The 19,366-nt window shown below is 39.7% G+C and overlaps 1 protein-coding gene across 7 annotated transcripts in view; it reads right to left on the minus strand.

Moving 5' to 3' along the window:
* Positions 1-4,231: 4,231 nt before the first annotated feature.
* foxp4 (forkhead box P4) overlaps positions 4,232-19,366 on the minus strand; it is a 276,065-nt gene continuing 260,930 nt past the window's right edge. For 3 of the 7 annotated variants that reach the window (XM_060910309.1, XM_060910306.1, XM_060910314.1), the window contains 2 exons: positions 13,722-13,891; positions 5,342-9,895 (listed from right to left, as the gene is read on the minus strand). In XM_060910309.1, coding sequence (XP_060766292.1) covers positions 9,748-9,895; positions 13,722-13,891 — 318 coding nt within the window. In that variant the 3' untranslated portion in view covers positions 5,342-9,747. Of the gene's footprint in view, positions 9,896-13,721; positions 13,892-19,366 lie in introns of all 7 variants that reach the window. The other 4 variants (XM_060910308.1, XM_060910307.1, XM_060910313.1 and 1 more) reach the window with 4 other exon arrangements.

Consider the following 19,366-nt stretch of genomic DNA (forward strand, 5'->3'; position numbering starts at 1 on the left):
AGACACAGACAACCATTCACACCTACGGTCAATTTAGAGTCACCAGTTAACCTAACCTGCATGTCTTTGGACTGTGGGGAAAACCGGAGCACCCGGAGGAAACCCACGCGGAGAACATACAAACTCCACACAGAAAGGCCCTCGCCGGCCATGGGGCTCGAACCCAGGACCTTCTTGCTGTGAGGCGACAGCGCTAACCACTACACCACCGTGCCGCCAGCATATATTTTTCCAAAAAAAAAAAATTCTCAGTTTCTACATTTGATGTTGTCTTTGTAGTATTTTCAACGAAATATGGGGTTTCCATGATTTGCAAATTATCACATTCTGTTTTTATTTATGTTTTACACAGGATCCCAACTTTGTTGGAATTGGGGTTGTAATAAAAAGGATCCCTTTTTTGGCACACACATCATATTACTTGCTGTTACCATAAGGCTTCAGGCAGATTTTTTTTTCCTTTTGTAGAACCAAGAACAATGGCAACACTAACAATTGCCTGTAAAATATGAAGAATAGTTTCGAGTTGATGCTTGGGGCTGATTTCTTTCTAGCCCAGGCTGTAAATTTACACACATGGCAGAAGAAAAAAACATTTTCTGTGCACTGGGGTTAATTCATTTGAGCCTGCTTTGTTGCCATGTATGTCATCATGAGTTATTGCGAAGACGCACTTGAAATCCAAGTGCGGTTATAATGAACATGTCTGAGGTCAATTCTTTTCTCGATCACTGATTTTTCACAAAATGCCTCTGGAGGAGAATCTTTAAGTATATAGACTAAGCAAACACTGTCCAGTTGAAGTATGATTACCAAATGGAGACACGTGGATTTACGAAAATTTACTGTTAAATAACGCTATGCGTGTATGTAATAGTTTTATGCCGATAATGAGATGAGACCCCATGCTGTAAGGCTCAGTCATAATGGTTATAGTCCTATATGAAGACACGGCAAACAAATACATTTGATAATCCAGATACTCTAACAGTATCAGGTTGAACCAATGGCAATTTGATTAGCCTTTGGAGAAAGGCGCTTTGTAAGAAAAGATAAAAGGAAGAGTGAGTTAGTGCGAGAGAAATGCACAACATACCACAGATATCTAGCAGGACTTTTTGAGGTGTTATTTTAACCTTTTGATGCTGATTGTTTTCAGTGGCTTTGAGCAGTTTGGAATGGCTCGAGAGTAAGAGAGGGAAGTCGATGAAAATATGGTTCCAATCACTCACAAAGATGCTTTTGTTCTCCCACTCGAGTCCTGTATGAGCCAGTGATCCAGGCCAGTCCTGGTCTGTCAGGGACTTCTTAATTAGACTCATTAGGGTGGCCAGGAGTGCAAGGCGAATTGTGCAACAGAGTCTGGGACATGATGTGGACAGTGTGTTGTAAGATGGATTTTAATAGTCACAGTCATTTCGGAAGCTGCTCTGGGTCTGGGGTGGATGGTCTTGCAGGAGCGCAGGCTTTACTTCGAAGTCGATGAGGGTTTTGTGTCGGTGTGCATCATGAGATTGGGTTAATATCGGTACATTACGTCAATTGCAAATTCTCGTACTGTATATCACATTATTATTATTATTTTTTGTTTGTTTGTTTGTTTGGTGTGTAGTGGGATGATCCTCTCTTTTTTTTTTTGTTTTGGCTCGTCTGACCAACCATGAAATTAGTCCGTGAAATGTAATAATCGCACGTTACAACTGCAAAAAAAACGAAGAAAAGTCCAGAACCCATTCTCAGACAAGTGCATCTTTTTTCAGGTTTTGAAGCTATGCGTATTTAACATATGCCAAGATTGAAGAAGAGAACTCGATCCCAAGTCGAAGCAGGTTGCAATAACACTCCACACCCTGTCTGTGTGTCAGCATGAGATTTTTTCAGGAGTGTGAAAGGACTCTGGCTGGGCCCGTCCTACTCTGTTTTTTGTTTTTTTTCTTCCTTGTGTGTGTGTGTTTTTCCCCTCGGTCCTCACTTTTTGACTGGTTTATTTACCCCTCCTGGTGGACGGAGCCTGAAACACAACATGGGGCAGTCAGGATTTCTGTCACTCTCTGTGACATCATGGCCTGAGGCAAGGGAGGAAAATCTAAGCCGATGATGCACTTGTACCATAAAACATATTGTTTAGCTGTTGTCGAGTTTTATATCAGCAGGTTATTAATTCAAATTTTATTCGATGTTAATTTTTTTTTCTTCCAGAAGCTCAAATTTCCTGCTTTACCCCATTCCTGGTTAGTTTTATGTATTAATTATAGATAACAAATGTTAAAATTAGCATATACACTACCGTTCAAAAGTTTGGGGTCACTTTGAAATGTCCTTATTTTTGAAAGAAAAGCACTGTTCTTTTCAATGAAGATCACTTTAAACTAATCAGAAATCCACTCTATACATTGCTAATGTGCTAAATGACTATTCTAGCTGCAAATGTCTGGTTTTTGGTGCAATATCTCCATAGGTGTATAGAGGCCCATTTCCAGCAACTCTCACTCCAGTGTTCTAATGGTACAATGTGTTTGCTCATTGCCTCAGAAGGCTAATGGATGATTAGAAAACCCTTGTACAATCATGTTAGCACAGCTGAAAACAGTTGAGCTCTTTAGAGAAGCTATAAAACTGACCTTCCTTTGAGCAGATTGAGTTTCTGGAGCATCACATTTGTGGGGTCGATTAAATGCTCAAAATGGCCAGAAAAATGTCTCGACTATATTTTCTATTCATTTTACAACTTATGGTGGGAAATAAAAGTGTGACTTTTCATGGAAAACACAAAATTGTCTGGGTGACCCCAAACTTTTGAACGGTAGTGTATATGTGTATACATTTTTAAAACTTCCTCTACTTTCTGATCAGTTGTTCTCTTACACTGCTTCTATTTATTTTTCTTTCTTAAGCAGTTTCCACGACGTATTTTTTTTTATTTTTATCACATTTTATTGCGCTGTTTCCAAACCAGTCAAATCTGATGTGATTTTTTTTTTTTTAGAAAAACTCATTTATTACCTCCGCCAAGGAGGTTATGTTTTCGGTAGTGTTGGTTTGTCTGTTAGCAACATTACAGAAAAAGTTACTGTATGAACGGATTGCTCTGAAATTTTTTCCAGAGGTGTGACTGGGCACAAGTAACAATCCATTAAATTTTGGCGGTGATCCGGATCACCTTCTGGATCCCGGAATTTTTTAAAGGATTCTTGGCGGAGGTCTGCGCTGTCTGAGTGCTTTTCTAGTTTCAACACTGGTTCCACTACGTATTTTTGTGCTACTTGCACAACATTTCAAACTCCACCGCCACATCCATAAACATTTTATTTGTCGCTCAGACAATTCCATTTTCTTTTAAATTCTTTCTGGATCACGTTCAAATCACTGTGATTCGCCGAGATAAACTCCCTGGGATCGGTTGATTGAAGCCGTGATTTTGAAATGTACTTTTGTGAAGCCTGATAACTCATGGCGAACAGTTTAACAATAGCTACCTATCATTTTTCCTTTCAGCTGAAGGTCCTTGGCAGCAATTCGGACACCGCTTGTAAGAGAAGTAAAAAAAATAAAAATAAAAAAATAGTATGTGTGAGGAAAGTAAAAATGAAAAGTAAATAACTATCATTAGCTTGATCCTCTTAGACAAAAGTGGCAGTTGTAAACATTACCCTATTACTCTAATTTTAAGAAGGTCTGTTTCAGCCTGGCTTTGGACAGACCTCTTTCCAGATGTTTTTACCACAGAGCGTCGCCTAAAAGTCCGTCAAACAGACGTTTCCTTTATTCCCTTCTTCCCATCTCTATTTCTTCATCCAGTTGAGATCTTAAAATCTGTACAGCAAGCGCTGCGGAAACAGCTTCAGGGTCGTTGGTGTGAACAAATCAGGCCCGATCATTTGCTCACGCCAAACTTGATATGGCAAAGTGTCATATCTGATCCCCCGCATCCTTTTTTTTTTTTTTTTGGTTTGCTGCTAATCAAGAACACGTTTTTTGCAAGATTCCTCACTTCTCACATTTACTCCGGTTTATTTCTCAAATCCTTCAACCTGAACGAAACCCATGTACGAACACACACACACACACCATGGACACAGCCGTGGACAGTGTAATAAGTATTTTATTGCATTTTATAATGCCATTGTCAATAATTAGTACAGATTACATGCAACTAGAACTACTGTACAGTTTTTTATTGTCTGCATGAGCAGACACAAGAAGATTCAGGTTACAAATACACAGATATATGTGTTTTTTGTTTTTTTGTTTTTTTTTTATACAGCATGAAGAAAAATGGCAGTGACTGGCATAGACACGGTCACCCCAGGGTTAAAAACAATAACGGTGGCTGGCTAGTTGCCTTTTCTTTTCTTTTTTTTTTCAATACCATCTCAGAACCACCATGTGTTCTTTCCCCTAAAGTTTTCATTTAAAAGTTTCAAACAAAATAAAAAGGTAAACAAAAAATATATATATTTATACTAAACTAAGTACATAGAAATCACTGCTGATTAAAAAAAAATGTACACACATTCTTAAGATGCAAATGAAATGAGCGCTAAAGTGGTAGATCCATTCAATTGGCAAAAAAAACCAAACAAACCAATAATAATAATAATAATAATAATACCGTCAGGCAAAGCTCCTCGGCAAGGATCCGTTTTCTGGAAAACGTCCCATTAAAGCTGTCAATCACATGGAAATGGAAATGGATATGGAGCTCAGACAGCTCAATAGACACAATGGTAAACAAATATATGATATTTTTTAAAGGAAGTGACACAGATTAAGTGTAATTCAGTGACAGTGGAATCTTGTTTGGTATTTCTATCGTAGAAAAGGTTCAAATTTCTAACCAGTTCGACTACGGACTAGGAAGGAACTGGATAATGTCATAAATAACCATCGGCAGATCTGATTCCAAAAACAAACAGGTTGCAGCAGAAATCATGGTCCCATTGTTTTCAAGATCAATTAAAGCATCGATGAAGAAAAGGAAAGAAAAGACAAAAATAAGTAAAAAATAAAAATCATTAGAATCAGTGATGGCATGAAAACGACAACAGCACGTCAGCCTTTTTTTTTTTTTTTAATCGCTAAGCCATTAATGCCAATTAAGCTAACGAGAGCCTTGCTGCGCAGTCCACTGGGCTGTGAGCCAACGTGACGAATAAAGACCGACTCGCTGTAATATAAAACACCATTGCCAAGTGACCGACAGCTTTGAGACGTTTCTGCAAACTACAGGAATGATTTGGTTTAAAGGGAGTCTGTACAAATACATCCATTGGCACCTTAAAAGGACCAACAAACACCTCAAAGTTATTTTTTTTTAAAGCATGAAAGGGCTACATGTTGTTTCTTCTTCTTCTTCTTCTTCTTCAGGTTCTGTATTTTCCTCATTCTTCTTGTTTGAGGTTTTGGTCCTGTCCTTTGAGAAAAAAAAAAAAAAAGTCCTTCTGAGGTATCATTGCAACAATGAATTCAACTTTTTTTTTTTTTTGAAATTTTGTTTTCTCTTGGTTTTTTTTCTTCCTTTTCCGTAAAAATGCGTAACTGCAATACAGAGACAAAAAAAAAAAAAAAAAAAAACGTATCAAAATAGACCTAACTAAGATAAATATACAAACTGGTGTTTTTTACCTAAACCACTTAACCTAATTTCGTAATCTTTAAGTCTTTTTTTTTTTTGTTGAGATAATACACCTTAAAAAAAAAAAAAAAAAAAAAAAAGCATCGTCCCAGATGTTTTGTGAAGGCAAAGAAGGAAAAAAAAAACCAGGAGTGAAAATAATGATACCTGCAGCACATAATATGATAAATACATACAGCGTAAGCAATACAGTATAGGAAGTTTTACAATAGCTAGAAGGATGTAGGAAGTTCAAAAAAAAAAAAAAAAATGCAGAAAAGTATATAAAGATAAAAAGTGTGTGTGTGTGTGTGTGTGGGGAAGAAATGCCCTTGAGAGCTAAGCCAAGCTGTAATATACAATAATACATCATTACAACAAGATTAACAAAAACATTATGGTGATCGTTAATACCACTGACGTACATCAGTCTACATCTTTATAAAACAACTTTGTTTACAGGTGTGTACCTTAAAGCACGATTGACGTTCTTTCGTAAATGCAGCAGTTCCTTATTACTGAGAGATTCAGCACAATTATTCCTGTGTATATGCCTCATCGTAGTCATCTTTAGCATGGATGTTTACGCTCTACGTTTATCTTTGGGATATTTTGGTTTCGCCAGCACGACTTCGCCGGCTTCTTTGCAGCTCGTCTTTTCAGCGAGCTACAGGATGAACCAAAAAAACAAAACCAAACCAAACCAAACCAAAAAAACCCCCAAAACTCGTTGTTAGTCACTGCTACACTCAACTACAACTACGCTGCTTAGTACGGGTGTCTGTGCTCTTTTTTTCCCCCTGACCCGAAGCCGCCATAAAGGCACGCTTTGCATTAATTGGAAAGCCGGGGGGCCGTTTGAACGAGAGGACCCGCGTTAATGCATTCTGCCCATCATCATTTCTGACACTGGCCCATTGAGCGCACTCTAATGACCGGCCGCCTCATTGGCTTAAAGCAGGGCCTGGCCCCTCGTTATGCATGCAGAATTAGAGCGCGCAATTAATGCCTCCTCGCCGCAGACCTGTACACAGACACTATGCTAATAGATCACTTAAAGATGGTGGACGAGCAATTTGGAATAGACCTTTTTCTTTTTTTTTTTTTTAATAACGTTGACCGTTTAATGCTTTGCACTTAACAAGACTCAGCATTTTTTTCTTTCTAAGGGGAGAGGTAGTCATTACTTATTATTATTATTATTATTTTTGTCAGCACGGTGTGTGTGTGTGTGTGTGTTGCATGGATTCATTCATTCATGCAAATGAATTCAGGATCAAGGATCGCCAGACAAGCTTTTTTTGTTCACAAGCATATTTTGGTTCTCAACTATTATTATTATTATTATTTTTATTTATTTTTTTGTTAAGGATGCGTGAGAAACACGATGGTGTATGAATTCATGAATGGTTTTCATTGGCCATTTATTTTGTGGACTATTTCAAAAAGGAGGTAGCAACATTTTTGGTTTTTTATCATTTCTTGTGTTTTTATTTATTTTATTTTATTTTTTTTTAAGAATGAAATGAAATAATCCTTGAGCGGGGTCGTGAAATGAACTGAAAAAGAAGGAGTTGAAAAAAGTTCCTGTCCGATTAACCGTGATTCGAAGCGCGATTTTCGTTGGAGCTCCTTTTATTGAACAGATATCTAGTTGTTATTTCCTGTCTGTTGTCCTTCGGATGAATCCTTTGGAAATGTTTGAAATAGGACTGGGTCGAGAAAACCAAAGGCGGTGTTGAGTACACTGAAAAAAAAAAAAAAAAGAGAAAAATAAAAACACGTCTAATGAAAAATGAGTATTTGTGTATTGAGCGTTTGTCATTCAAGTGCCTTGTGTCTGTAAAAGTACGTATATCTTCGACCTTGAGGCGTTTTCAAAGGTTGTGTTCTTAACACTTTGCCGTTGCCTGAGCGTGAGAGGGTAAGAACGTGTTTTTTTTTGTTTGTTTGTTTGTTTAAATTATTATTATTATTATTATTTCATTTATTTTCTCGTTAAGTGCTTTATCATCTAAGGAACTGAAAGAGGTTTGACAATACTGCTTCTTTTTGGCCTTACACCACATAAGATTAACTCATTCACTTTACACACTACACTTAAACAGCTTTGTTTTTCTTCTTAAAACCACCAAATTCTCTTTAGCATCTTACGCTTTGGTTTTTTGGAATGTTCTGCACTAGAAATCTTTAACAAATCACTTAATATTCAACTTAACAGCAAAAAAAAAACCAAAAAAAAAAACAGCATAATAATTTAAGGAATAACTGTTTTCTTTTTGGACAGGTTTCTGTAGGAGGAAGGAAAGCAAAGACAAGAAATTTAAAAAAAAAAAAAATGCAGGGTATTTGGTTTACTACAAATCTCTTTGGTAATAACCTGTAACGAAAATACATTGGGAGGAGGAAAAAAAAAAAAGAAAAGAAATTAAAACTTGAATTTGGTATGCCACTGCTATGAACGTTGATGTTGTTTCTCCAAAGTTTGATGAAAGCTAAAGTTTGAAAATCTCACATGCTGACCAGACATTTCCATAAGCATTCGCATATCTAGATGACGTCTACGTAGATCTTTGAAATAGTCAGGCCACAGTACGAATCCCCTTGACGACGCGAGGGAACACCGTGGATTGAGGTATTCTGTGGCCATCTCTTTAAAACAACGCTTTGTATCGCAGCTGAATTTAAAACGACAAATGATAAAGAAAGGAAAAAAAGAGTTGCCTGGAGGGATGGTTCAGGGAACCTGCACGTTCGAACCCACTTTGATCGAGCCCATCTTCCTGGTATTAAACGTTCTCGGTTTCTTTGTTTTGTGGTCCTTGTTTCCGTCGCTGCTTTGATGGTAAGTGCTCTTCTCAATCATCTTTAAGTAACAGGTAAGAGGGCCTTTTGGGTAAAGGAAGGATTATTGAGATCCTCTCCAAAATCCAGCCCGTTTGGAATGATAATTCTTCAGTTAAAAAAAAAAAAAATATATATATATATATAATAACAGCAAGAACAGAAAATCAACCTACATATTTATAACTCAAGTACACCACGATGTGAAAGGCTGATCCTGTAGAAGTCGCTGACTGTGAAATATGAATGAATGTGAAATAAATGTTTAAAGAGCATCGGAAAGCTACGTCACACACGTTTGAGTCGAAGTTAAGAGTCATGTCTCTGAGCTTTGACGCCTCATCATGGCTGCCAGTGCTGACACACCAGTTGGTCCTTTTCCTGAAGAAAAAAAAAGATGTCTTTTTTTTTGGGGGGGGGGGAGGGGGTCGCAATTTCATCTCTGTTTTTCTTTGACCGGTCTAACAAAAGCAGAAAGAGAGAGAGCTGTTTGGTTTCAGATATCAGATAGTGATCACAAAATGTTAACACTGCTCCAAGAATGGAAAACTCCACCCCTCTTTTATCAAGAGTTCAGAAATCTTAAGGTCAAAGGTCAAAAGGTCAGGGTAAGATCGAGGGAGTCAGTTGCTCTGGTCATGTTTTGATCCCTTGTTTTTTTTTTTCTTTTCTATTTTCTTTCTTTTTTTGTTCAGTAAAGAGGCATGACGCCCCTGAAAGAACCTAAAAGTCCAGGATAGAACCAGGCTGAAGTTCATTCTAATGGTCTAGTCCGTGTTTTCCGTTGTTGGATGCGTGAACATCGTTCCGAGGTAAACCACAGCTGCGGTTTTATCCCAAAGCAGTTCTCAGGCCAGGCGGAAAAAAAAAAAAAAAAAGGTAAAAAGTTAAGTAAAGCTGATAAGACGGGAGGAGCAGAGCGAGACGCTTTGGGGGACTCGTGGCGTGTTTGCCCGTCAGTCGGAGACGGATTGTTCTGAGCACGAGATACAAACCGGCTGCACCAGTCTCAAATACACGAGTGGCTAAGAACTTGTCTGTGGGACTTTTAAAACATTTTCTTAGTGAAGAGATCAACTGAGGAAAAGTAGAGAGACGTTTAAAAAAAAAAAAAAAGACGCTAAAAAGACAAAGAAATAAAATGCATGATGGACTGATGAGGGGTACACCCTGTTTTGGTTTCTTGATGTTGGGGTTGCTTCTGGATCATCTCTCTTTGTTTTTCCTCTTTGTGGTTATTTTACGCCTTGCGCAGGAAGGAAAGGCGGGGACCGCAAACCCGCCCACCTTTATTCCAGCTCCTCCGTGGGAAGCTCCTCCTCCATGTCGCGCTCGTCACTGGGCATGCCCAGGTTCTGGGTGACGGACGCAATGAGGGACACGGGCCGGCTGTCCTCCTCAAGCTCTGCGGGTTCCTCCTTCACGTGGACCTGGTGTCTGAGGTATCGAAAACACCCACAGCCACCCACCCACACACACCCGCACACACACACACAAACAAAATATTCAATAACTCTAGGCGTATGATGTACGTTTTTTACTGCAAAGCTGTTATGAATCCTAGCAGGTACGGTAGCTCTCTTGTTCAGTTCATTACGTAGCATGGCGCTGTTGAGTTCTCAAATCGGATTGGTCAGAAAGCGCGGTTCAAATTTTCGAGCTAGACTGCAGCGTCGACTGTAAGGCAAACCCACGCGGCAGTTTTAAACCTCTGGTTCTGTAGTAACAGCTAAACCCCTAGACCTTGTATGGCGTTTTCAAGGTTAGCATTTTGTAAACAGAAAGAACTTTGCATTTTCAGGTTTCCCTGTAATACGTTTTTTTTTTTCTTGCCTTCAAGAACAAGAATAAAAGACGGGCCAATGAGGGAAAGACTGTTAACGGCTACTATAACGCAACTCATAACAAGGATTAAAGCTAGACCGCCTTTCAGATTTCTCAAGTGTAGGTCATGAAAAGAATTCTCCCCGACGCCCAATTATTTTTGTTCACTGGACCGAAAGCTACTGAATTCAAATCACAGACTTAAGTTTTATTATTTTTTAAAAATGGAACAATTAATGAATTAAGGGCCATGTGGCCCGAAATTCTCCGCTATTTATTCCTGCTTCACCATGACCCAATTCAAGATACTACGTCGTGCATGACGTGGCGGGTTTTCCTCGTTTGCGCAAGGCATTGTGGGATACAAATTTGAAACAGGAGAGAAAAATGGAGGACGTGAACGTGCGAATGAAACGTGAAAGACCGACTACAGTAACGGAAAGAAAGCGAGAAGAAAAGGCGTTATGTTCTATACGAAGGAAAGGAAACGCATAAATAATCGGCGCTCGGCGAGCACCTCGGTGTGACCAACTGTTCGTTTAGCGACAGAATGATGGAACAAAGGTAAACCTGCGCATGCGCACGCACACGGACTTCCTCTGTCTGCTTGACTGCGCCATTTCATGCACATTATTTGCTCGGGAATCTCCTCAAATTAAAAAACTTCCCAGCCACAGAATGGCCTGATATTTTGTGAGATATTACAGAAATAAACATATCGCAATGACCGCATTTCAAAGGGAACTAAATTTCGCCGGTTTTATGAAATCGAAAGGCCGTCTCGCTTTTATCTGTTTGCAACAATAAATGGATAAAAAGTATACGTTGCTCTTTATTAAATGAAAAATTGCAATCGTCGTCAAATTTCTGTGGCATATGAGGGTTAAAGGAGAACTGAAGGCAAATTTTTTATTCTCAAAATTCTATTGATCTCATTTTATTAAATATCGGAATGCATTTTTGATCGCTATTTTGTCGCCGCTGTAGCAAGTTATGAGTGTTTGAAATATGCTCTGTAATATATCAGTCCGTATGTCAAAGCAACGGCCGTAAACGAGATTCGTTGAGACCTGTGCGAGACTTCGTAGGACGGAAGTAAAACGTATAGCGGAAATCAAAGCGACCGACATCTGCCAGCGTTGTCAAAAGACGCACGCGGCCTCTTTCGAATGCTGACGTAATCAAGCCGGAAGTTTTCCCTGGGTCCGAAATCGCTCCCTACTCACTACATAGGGCACTGTATAGCGTGGACGCCATTTTGTAGTGCTGTCCGAAACCTTAGTGAGGATTATGTGGGAAATGCGCTCAATATAAAATGTATTTATCACAAAAATACATGCATGTATTTATTATTTTGAAAACCCACCAGTCGCCTGATCTGGCAACGTTTTAATTGTGCGACGGTAATGACGTAAATACCGGCGCGACGGACTGGTCCTTATCCTGTCGTCTTTCCAACTCTTCTCTACTCCACGTTGGTTCGAAGTCGTATGGAATAATCTCCATCACTGATGAAGCTGGCAAATCTCAAAATTAATCTCGACTGGAATGAGATGGCGATCTGGCCGTCGTGTAAACAGTTTTCAAAATGGCGGTGCTGACGCTTCACGTTTGAAGGCTCACACGAGTCTCATGAAGGTCGCGCGGATAAAGCCGTGCACCAAACGAACTACATTCAACATGGCTACAAACCGAAAAGGTCGATAAGCGTAATATAGTATGCTAATACGAGTCATGATATAACAGGGGTGGGCAATTATTTTTTCCATGGGGCCACATGAGAAACAGAAAATTTTGTGGAGAGCCGGACCAAAAGGCTGAACTAAATTCTGCATAATGTTAATTGTATTTCTTTATCTAAAGCAGTAAATAACATTGTTTTTACAAGCTGCTAAGACTGGTAAGAGTCTGGAAGAAACGAGGTTGCCTTACAAAAAATGTCATTTATTCAATCAAATTTCCCAAAACAATGGTTAACAAAATGTGAACGTTTGTACTGTTTTTTTTTTCAGTCACATTCACCCCAAAACACAATAAAGGCATCACATATTGTCTTTCTACTCCAAATATCAAGCAAGATGCATCATATTATAATAATGATGCCCACATTTGTAGTCTAATCACCTCATTTGGAGTTTTTCGGATCTGATCTCCGCAAACTAAACACACGGCTTCATCTCTGACTTCAGTAAATAAATACTTAGCAGTCCATGTTTTGTTGAAAGTCCTGCATTCGGCATCTACCTTTCTTCTTTTTGCGGACATTTTGGGGGTTAAAGTCTTCTTGTGACCTGCTCGCAACAACGTCGATTCGGTGTAGGAATCAGATCTACAGATCGGCTCGGGCTCCGGCGCCTGCTGGTGACGTCACACTACGTGATTGGCTGGACCGTTTGAAGGATGACGTACAAGTTTGTGGTTGGTCTGGACAAATTACGGAAGTAGTTATCGCGGGATTAGGTTTCGTGGGATTTCATGTCATGTTCACGTCGCGCGCATTGCATTTTTGTTGAACACAACTTCAAAATAAAAGCAATGCACATTCAGTCCATGCATGAGGTAAAATTAGAAAATACGTTTATTTTGTAATTTCTAATTAACCTTACGCGGGCCGGTCAGAATGAACCAAAGGGCCGGATGCGGCCCACGGGTTGTAAAATGCCCAGGTCTGTGATATAAGGTTAATAAAACCTGGGGGCGTCGTGGCTCAGGTGGATAAGGCGCCATACCATAAATCCAGGGACCCGGGTTCGATTCCGACCCGAGGTCATTTCCTGATCCCTCCCCGTCTCTCTCTCCCGCTCATTTCCTGTCTCTACACTGTCCTATCCAATAAAGGTGATAAAAGCCCCCCAAAAAAAGGTTAATAAAACCGAAAACGTAATCGAATAACACGCTAATTAAGAAATAAAGCGAGTTGAAAAATGACTTCAGGTCTCCTTTAAAACACTTCTGGATGTGCCGTTATGTTTCAGGAAGTAACTGTAGCTCAGCTGTAGCTTTCGCATCGGGCTGCATCACACCGCCTCAATTATGGATTGTTTTCCGATTCCATCGCACCTAATTGCGTTTAATTCCTTGTTGCCTCGCTGACCCTGTTTGCCCGAGAGGTCTGATTTTACAGCATCGAATTCTAATTTTCCGGCAATATGCTGTATCTTCAGTGCAATTATCAGTGACATAAACAGCACTGATCGAAGTAAATCTACTTCCTGTGTTACACGATTGCCCTGACGGGAGTGCAAATGAAGAGGAGGTCATGTGACAAGGACTAAAACCAGCTTTTATTTGCACCTTTATACTCTCAGGTGGTATGTCGTTTCATGAACGTCAAGCGAAGCGTTCAGAATTGAAATTTTGTACGATTAGGAGGAAAAAACAGATTTACAAAGCATATAAATCTTCATTTATTTTTCGTCTAAATCTGGTCCTGTCTTACCCGTACTGCTGTGGAGACAGGCCGGGGCTGCAGCTGCCGTTGCTGTTCACCTGCTCCACGGTGCTGCTCACGTCGTCGTGACCCACATGCAGCATGTTGAGGCTAGCTCCTGTGCTGTTTATCAGCGTGGGGCTGTTCAGGAGATTCAAACTGCTCTCTGCGAGCGCCGCCTGCACACACAAATAAACATTCGAACAGCTATTAGCGATGTGCATGAGCGGTATAAATCACGCAGCGGGTGGAGAGATCGCATTTGCCGTACAGTATGTCACAGTGTGTGCTTCCAGCTTCACACTGGAGCGTGTGTGCCCGGCCCAACAGGCACGGTGAGGTCGCACAGGTCAGAGTCGGCAGTGAGAGGATTTATAGCTGTATTAAAGCTGAGAGGAGGTGGAGGCACGCTGTGATCAGGTAGCGACTTGCAGTGCAGGAGGCTGTACACGCAGCTGGCCTGATTAATGACGGACGCCCTGTACAGGCCTGAACATTTCCCCGCGTTAACTGATGCCCATGTGCCTGGTTTCTAGTCCTCTATCACCTGTAATGCTGCATCTCTGAGCTTGCTCAGTGAACCCACAGCGAACAAGAAGAGACACGGTGAAGCGGCTTTCTGTTTTTAGACACTTTAACGTTCGGAAAGGCAACAGCGAGATATGATTTTCAAAAACAGCCGCTTCGTCACATCTTTTCTTGTTGACGTTTACAATTCCTTCTTTTCTTTCAAATACTTTGATGATTTCTTTTGCTTTGAATTTAAAAAAAAAAAATCTGATTTTTCCTGATTTTTATTTACTCATTCCTGTTTTCTTGAAGTTGTTTTTTATTATTATTATTATTATTATTATTATATCTTTACCGTACTTAATTACTTGGGTGGCACAGTGGTGTAGTGGTTAGCGCTGTCGCCTCACAGAAAGAAGGTCCGGGTTCGAGCCCCGGGGCCGGCGAGGGCCTTTCTGTGTGGAGTTTGCATGTTCTCCCCGTGTCCGCGTGGGTTTCCTCCGGGTGCTCCGGTTTCCCCCACAGTCCAAAGACATGCAGGTTAGGTTAACTGGTGACTCTAAATTGACCATAGGTGTGAGTGTGAATGGTTGTCTGTGTCTATGTGTCAGCCCTGTGATGACCTGGCGACTTGTCCAGGGTGTACCCCGCCTTTCGCCCGTAGTCAGCTGGGATAGGCTCCAGCTTGCCTGCGACCCTGTAGAACAGGATAAAGCGGCTAGAGATAATGAGATGAGATGAGATGAGATTGTGTTTATTTCTCTGTGAAGAACTTCGAGCTGAATGTTATGGTTGAAAGGTGCTAGTGGCCCAAAAAATGTATAATAATCTCATCTCATTATCTCTAGCCGCTTTATCCTGTTCTACAGGGTCGCGGGCAAGCTGGAGCCTATCCCAGCTGACTACGGGCGAAAGGCGGGGTACACCCTGGACAAGTTGCCAGGTCATCACAGGGCTGACACAGAGACACAGACAACCATTCACACTCACATTCACACCTATGCTCAATTTAGAGTCACCAGTTAACCTAACCTGCATGTCTTTGGACTGTGGGGGAAACCGGAGCACCCGGAGGAAACCCACGCGGACACGGGGAGAACATGCAAACTCCACACAGAAAGGCCCTCGCCGGCCCCGGGGCTCGAACCCGGACCTTCTTGCTGTGAGGCGACAGCACTAACCACTACACCACCGTGCCGCCCCACGTATTATAATAACAATAATAATAATAATAAAGTCTCTTAGTAAATATTTTTTTGGAACAGAGAATGTACACTTCCAATTATGAATAACATATATAAAGATACTAATTACAAAAATAATAACAAATAATAATAAAATCTTGGCTATTATACAAGACATATCTACACCTCTGTGCATTTGCATTATGGGGAATGTTTTTAAGGCCACTGGTTAATAGGACACTGCTATATTACTGCATTACTTCAGCTCTGGATCTGAATCTTAAATCAATCTGTGGGCTTTGCTCTGAAAACAATTTTTTTTTAAATTTATTTCAAACTCCAAAAGCAGCACGCTTTTTTTCGTAACAAAGGCACGGCTGAGACTTGTGTACGGTACATAGGTACATTAATAATCTAAAATTTGGCTTTATATATACAATAAAACGATATAGAAATGTGAAATTTTGTTATGAAAAAAATCTGAAGATGTAAATTTAAAAAAAAAAAAAATCAAAACCTATCCTAATGTAGAGCTTAAAAAGTAAAAAAAAAAAAAAGAGAGAGAAGTAAATAAATAAATAAATAAATAAATAGCTTCAAGTTATCCGCGCGGCCGTATTCTCAAGTGTAATGTCGACATTATTAATATCTAAAATCCTTCTAATTGTTCTTGATCCTCTCAAACAGAGTCGAGCCGAGTGCAGGATTGCGAAGGAGACTTTCGCTCTCAGTCATGACACCGTACTTGCGTAGTCCTCGCCCTTTTAAATTGCTCGGCAAGTCTGTTGTGGTTATTATTATTATTATTATTATTTTCCATTCTGTTTTGTAAAACACTTTCACTCAATCAAACTGTTTACTCAAACAGACAGCACTGGCAGTGAACCATTGAGGGGGACAAAATGAATATTCGCTTGCCGTGAAAAGTTAGCGTGAACAAATCCACGCTACTCGTTTTTACTCTGCCCAAACATCGATGTGGTAACATGTGCTGCATGTCAGGGTGAGAGGTGGTACACTATATTTTACAGTTTGGTTTGTATCCCATGACTGGTGCCTGGTGGCCTTTCGATGGAATCTAACTGCACAGACGAATGTATTTTCATAATAACACTTAACAGAGACGCCAACGCTGACTTCTGAGAAACTTCATCCTGAATTAATTGCTAATTTAAGGCCAGTGCAATGCTTCGAGTTTGATGAAGTGGATTCGATGGGCTCGGTGGATGTGCAGGTTGAGGGATGTCACCACTAGGGGTCCCCTCACTTCCACACAGCAGGCGCACGACACAGCGGCTTCACGCAGCGATGTGTCCGTTCAAATCGTCTGAATCCTCAGCTGGTCTGACTTCTGACGTCTTCAGGCACTCCGATATAATGCCTTAGAGCATACTTACTCATGGCCGCATTATTATTGCTTCAAACCTGTCTTAAAGAAGACAGCATTTTTGCATTTCTTTTCAGTTTAAGACCTACTTCAAGAGAATATATATATATATATATATATATATATATATATATATGAGTGATTCCACGCTTATGGGTACTGAAATGGGGACATGAACTTATTCACCTAAAACCATTTCTTTTTTTACCATCAGGTCACAAAACATGTAATCTTTAATGAATGATATGTTAAAAGATAACTTTAATTTTCTGAGATGTAATAAAAACATATTTATATGCCAAAGTCAAGCCTATGAGTTCCAAAATGATGTCTGTTCCATTACTTCTGTTACGATTGTCCATCTCGCGTCTGTTACAAATTAATTACAATCTAGCTATATACCACGTTAATCTTATTGAAAGAATGTGTATGTTTATTCTACTACACATGTTTATTAATTATATTTGCTAAAACATCACCTTCCTATGTTTCAAAAAGTAATTCTACATTGTTAAAATTGAGAATATATATGTCCAACACTTCTGTTACGTTCTGACTTTGGCATATAAATATGTTTTTATTACATCTCAGAAAATTAAAGTTATCTTTTAACATATCATTCATTAAAGATTACATGTTTTGTGACCTGATGGTAAAAAAAGAAATGGTTTAGGTGAATTTTTAAAAATAAGTTCATGTCCCCATTTCAGTACCCATAAGCGTGGAATCACTCATATATATATATATATATATATATATATATATATATATATATACACACACACACACACACACACACACAGTATTGTGAAAAAGTCTGAGGCGCACGTAAAGAAATGCTGTCGACCGAAAATGGCTTAAAAATAATGAAATGAAATATGTTTCAACATTAAAAAAAATACTATAAACACTAATCAGTGAGCCATAATAAATGAAACGAAGTCAATATTTGGTGTGAGACGACCCTTTGCTTTAAAATAAATAAATAAAGGTCCAATGAGTGCGGTTTGATAAGGAAATGAGCATCTTACGGAACCAGCCGCAGTTCTTCTGGACACTTTGACTGTCACACTCGCTTCATAATTTTGCACCAAAACCCAGCAGCCTTCATTATGCTTTCTTTTTTAATCTCAAAACTGGTCGCTTATGTAATATGATGCTCAGACACAAAACATTTTTCTGTAACGCTTAATTTTGGAACTCGAAAATGTTTTTTGTACTGACGCGATAATGTAAAAGTCATAAAATAGAAACTGATAAAGTTTGTATGAAAAAAAAACAAAAAAAAACCCATAGGGTGCCTGAGACTTTTGCACAGTATTGTGTGTGTGTGTGTATATATATGTATATTAGGGCTGTCGAAGTTAACGCGATAATAACGCATTGACGCGATCTCAATTTATCGCGATTAAAAAAATAGTGCCGTTAACGCAAATTCTAATTTGGCCCTGCGAGCCACCCGTAGTTCATGTTGAGGCTTGTCGCGCGCTGCTTCAATAAGAGTACGTGTGAGTGATGGAGAAAGGTCTGTTAAACGGGAAGTTTCATTTCAAAAGTTCCATTTCAAAAGAAGAGTGTGATTGAGTTGGTTTTGGTATGCACTTTGCAGTTCTAAAATACTTTTGTAAAGTGAGATTTCAGTACGCTGTAGCGCTGTGATACGACACGAAATGTCTTTATTGAAGTCCAACTGCAATTTATTTTTGTTTGCACAGCACTGTGAAGGGTGGCACGGTGATGTAGTGGTTCGCGCTGTCGCCTCACAGCAAGAAGGTCTGGGTTTGAGCCCCGTGGCCGGCGAGGGCCTTTCTGTGCGGAGTTTGCATGTTCTCCCCGTGTCCGCATGGGTTTCCTCCGGGTGCTCCGGTTTCCCCCACAGTCCAAAGACATGCAGGTTAGGTTAACTGGTGACTCTAAATTGACCGTAGGTGTGAATGTGAGTGTGAATGGTTGTCTGTGTCTATGTGTCAGCCCTGTGATGACCTGGCGACTTGTCCAGGGTGTACCCCGCCTTTCGCCCGTAGTCAGCTGGGATAGGCTCCAGCTTGCCTGCGACCCTGTAGAACAGGATAAAGCGGCTACAGATAATGAGATGAGATGAGTACTGTGAAGTCCTATAGGCTGTGACTGAATACAACTCCGGCACAATTGAAGTTTTATTTCATTTTTATTTTCTTTTGTCACACATGTCTGAACTGAGACACAGTAGTATGTGACTACATGTTTTATATTTGAGACTACAGCTCCCTAATCCATCACAAAATCCAATTTTGTGTTTTGTATGTTCAGTACTGCCTAGTATGTGAGTGAATAAACTCCCTTACCATTTTCTCTTGTCCCAGCAGTTTTTAACAAGTGCTTTTAGCATAAAATGTGTTCACCATTTTAATTGTAACATTTCACTTTAAAAGCCATAGATTAAAAAAAAAAATGCGATTAATCGCGATTAACTATATGAAATTCTGAGATTAATCGCGATTTAAATTTTTTAATCGTTTGACAGCCCTAATATATATTATATATCCATACGCACACACACGCACGAGGGTACGTCAATACAAAGAAGGAATTCT

The sequence above is a fragment of the Neoarius graeffei genome, chromosome 26, assembly GCF_027579695.1.
Source record: "Neoarius graeffei isolate fNeoGra1 chromosome 26, fNeoGra1.pri, whole genome shotgun sequence".
In the NCBI taxonomy this organism is placed as follows: domain Eukaryota; kingdom Metazoa; phylum Chordata; class Actinopteri; order Siluriformes; family Ariidae; genus Neoarius; species Neoarius graeffei.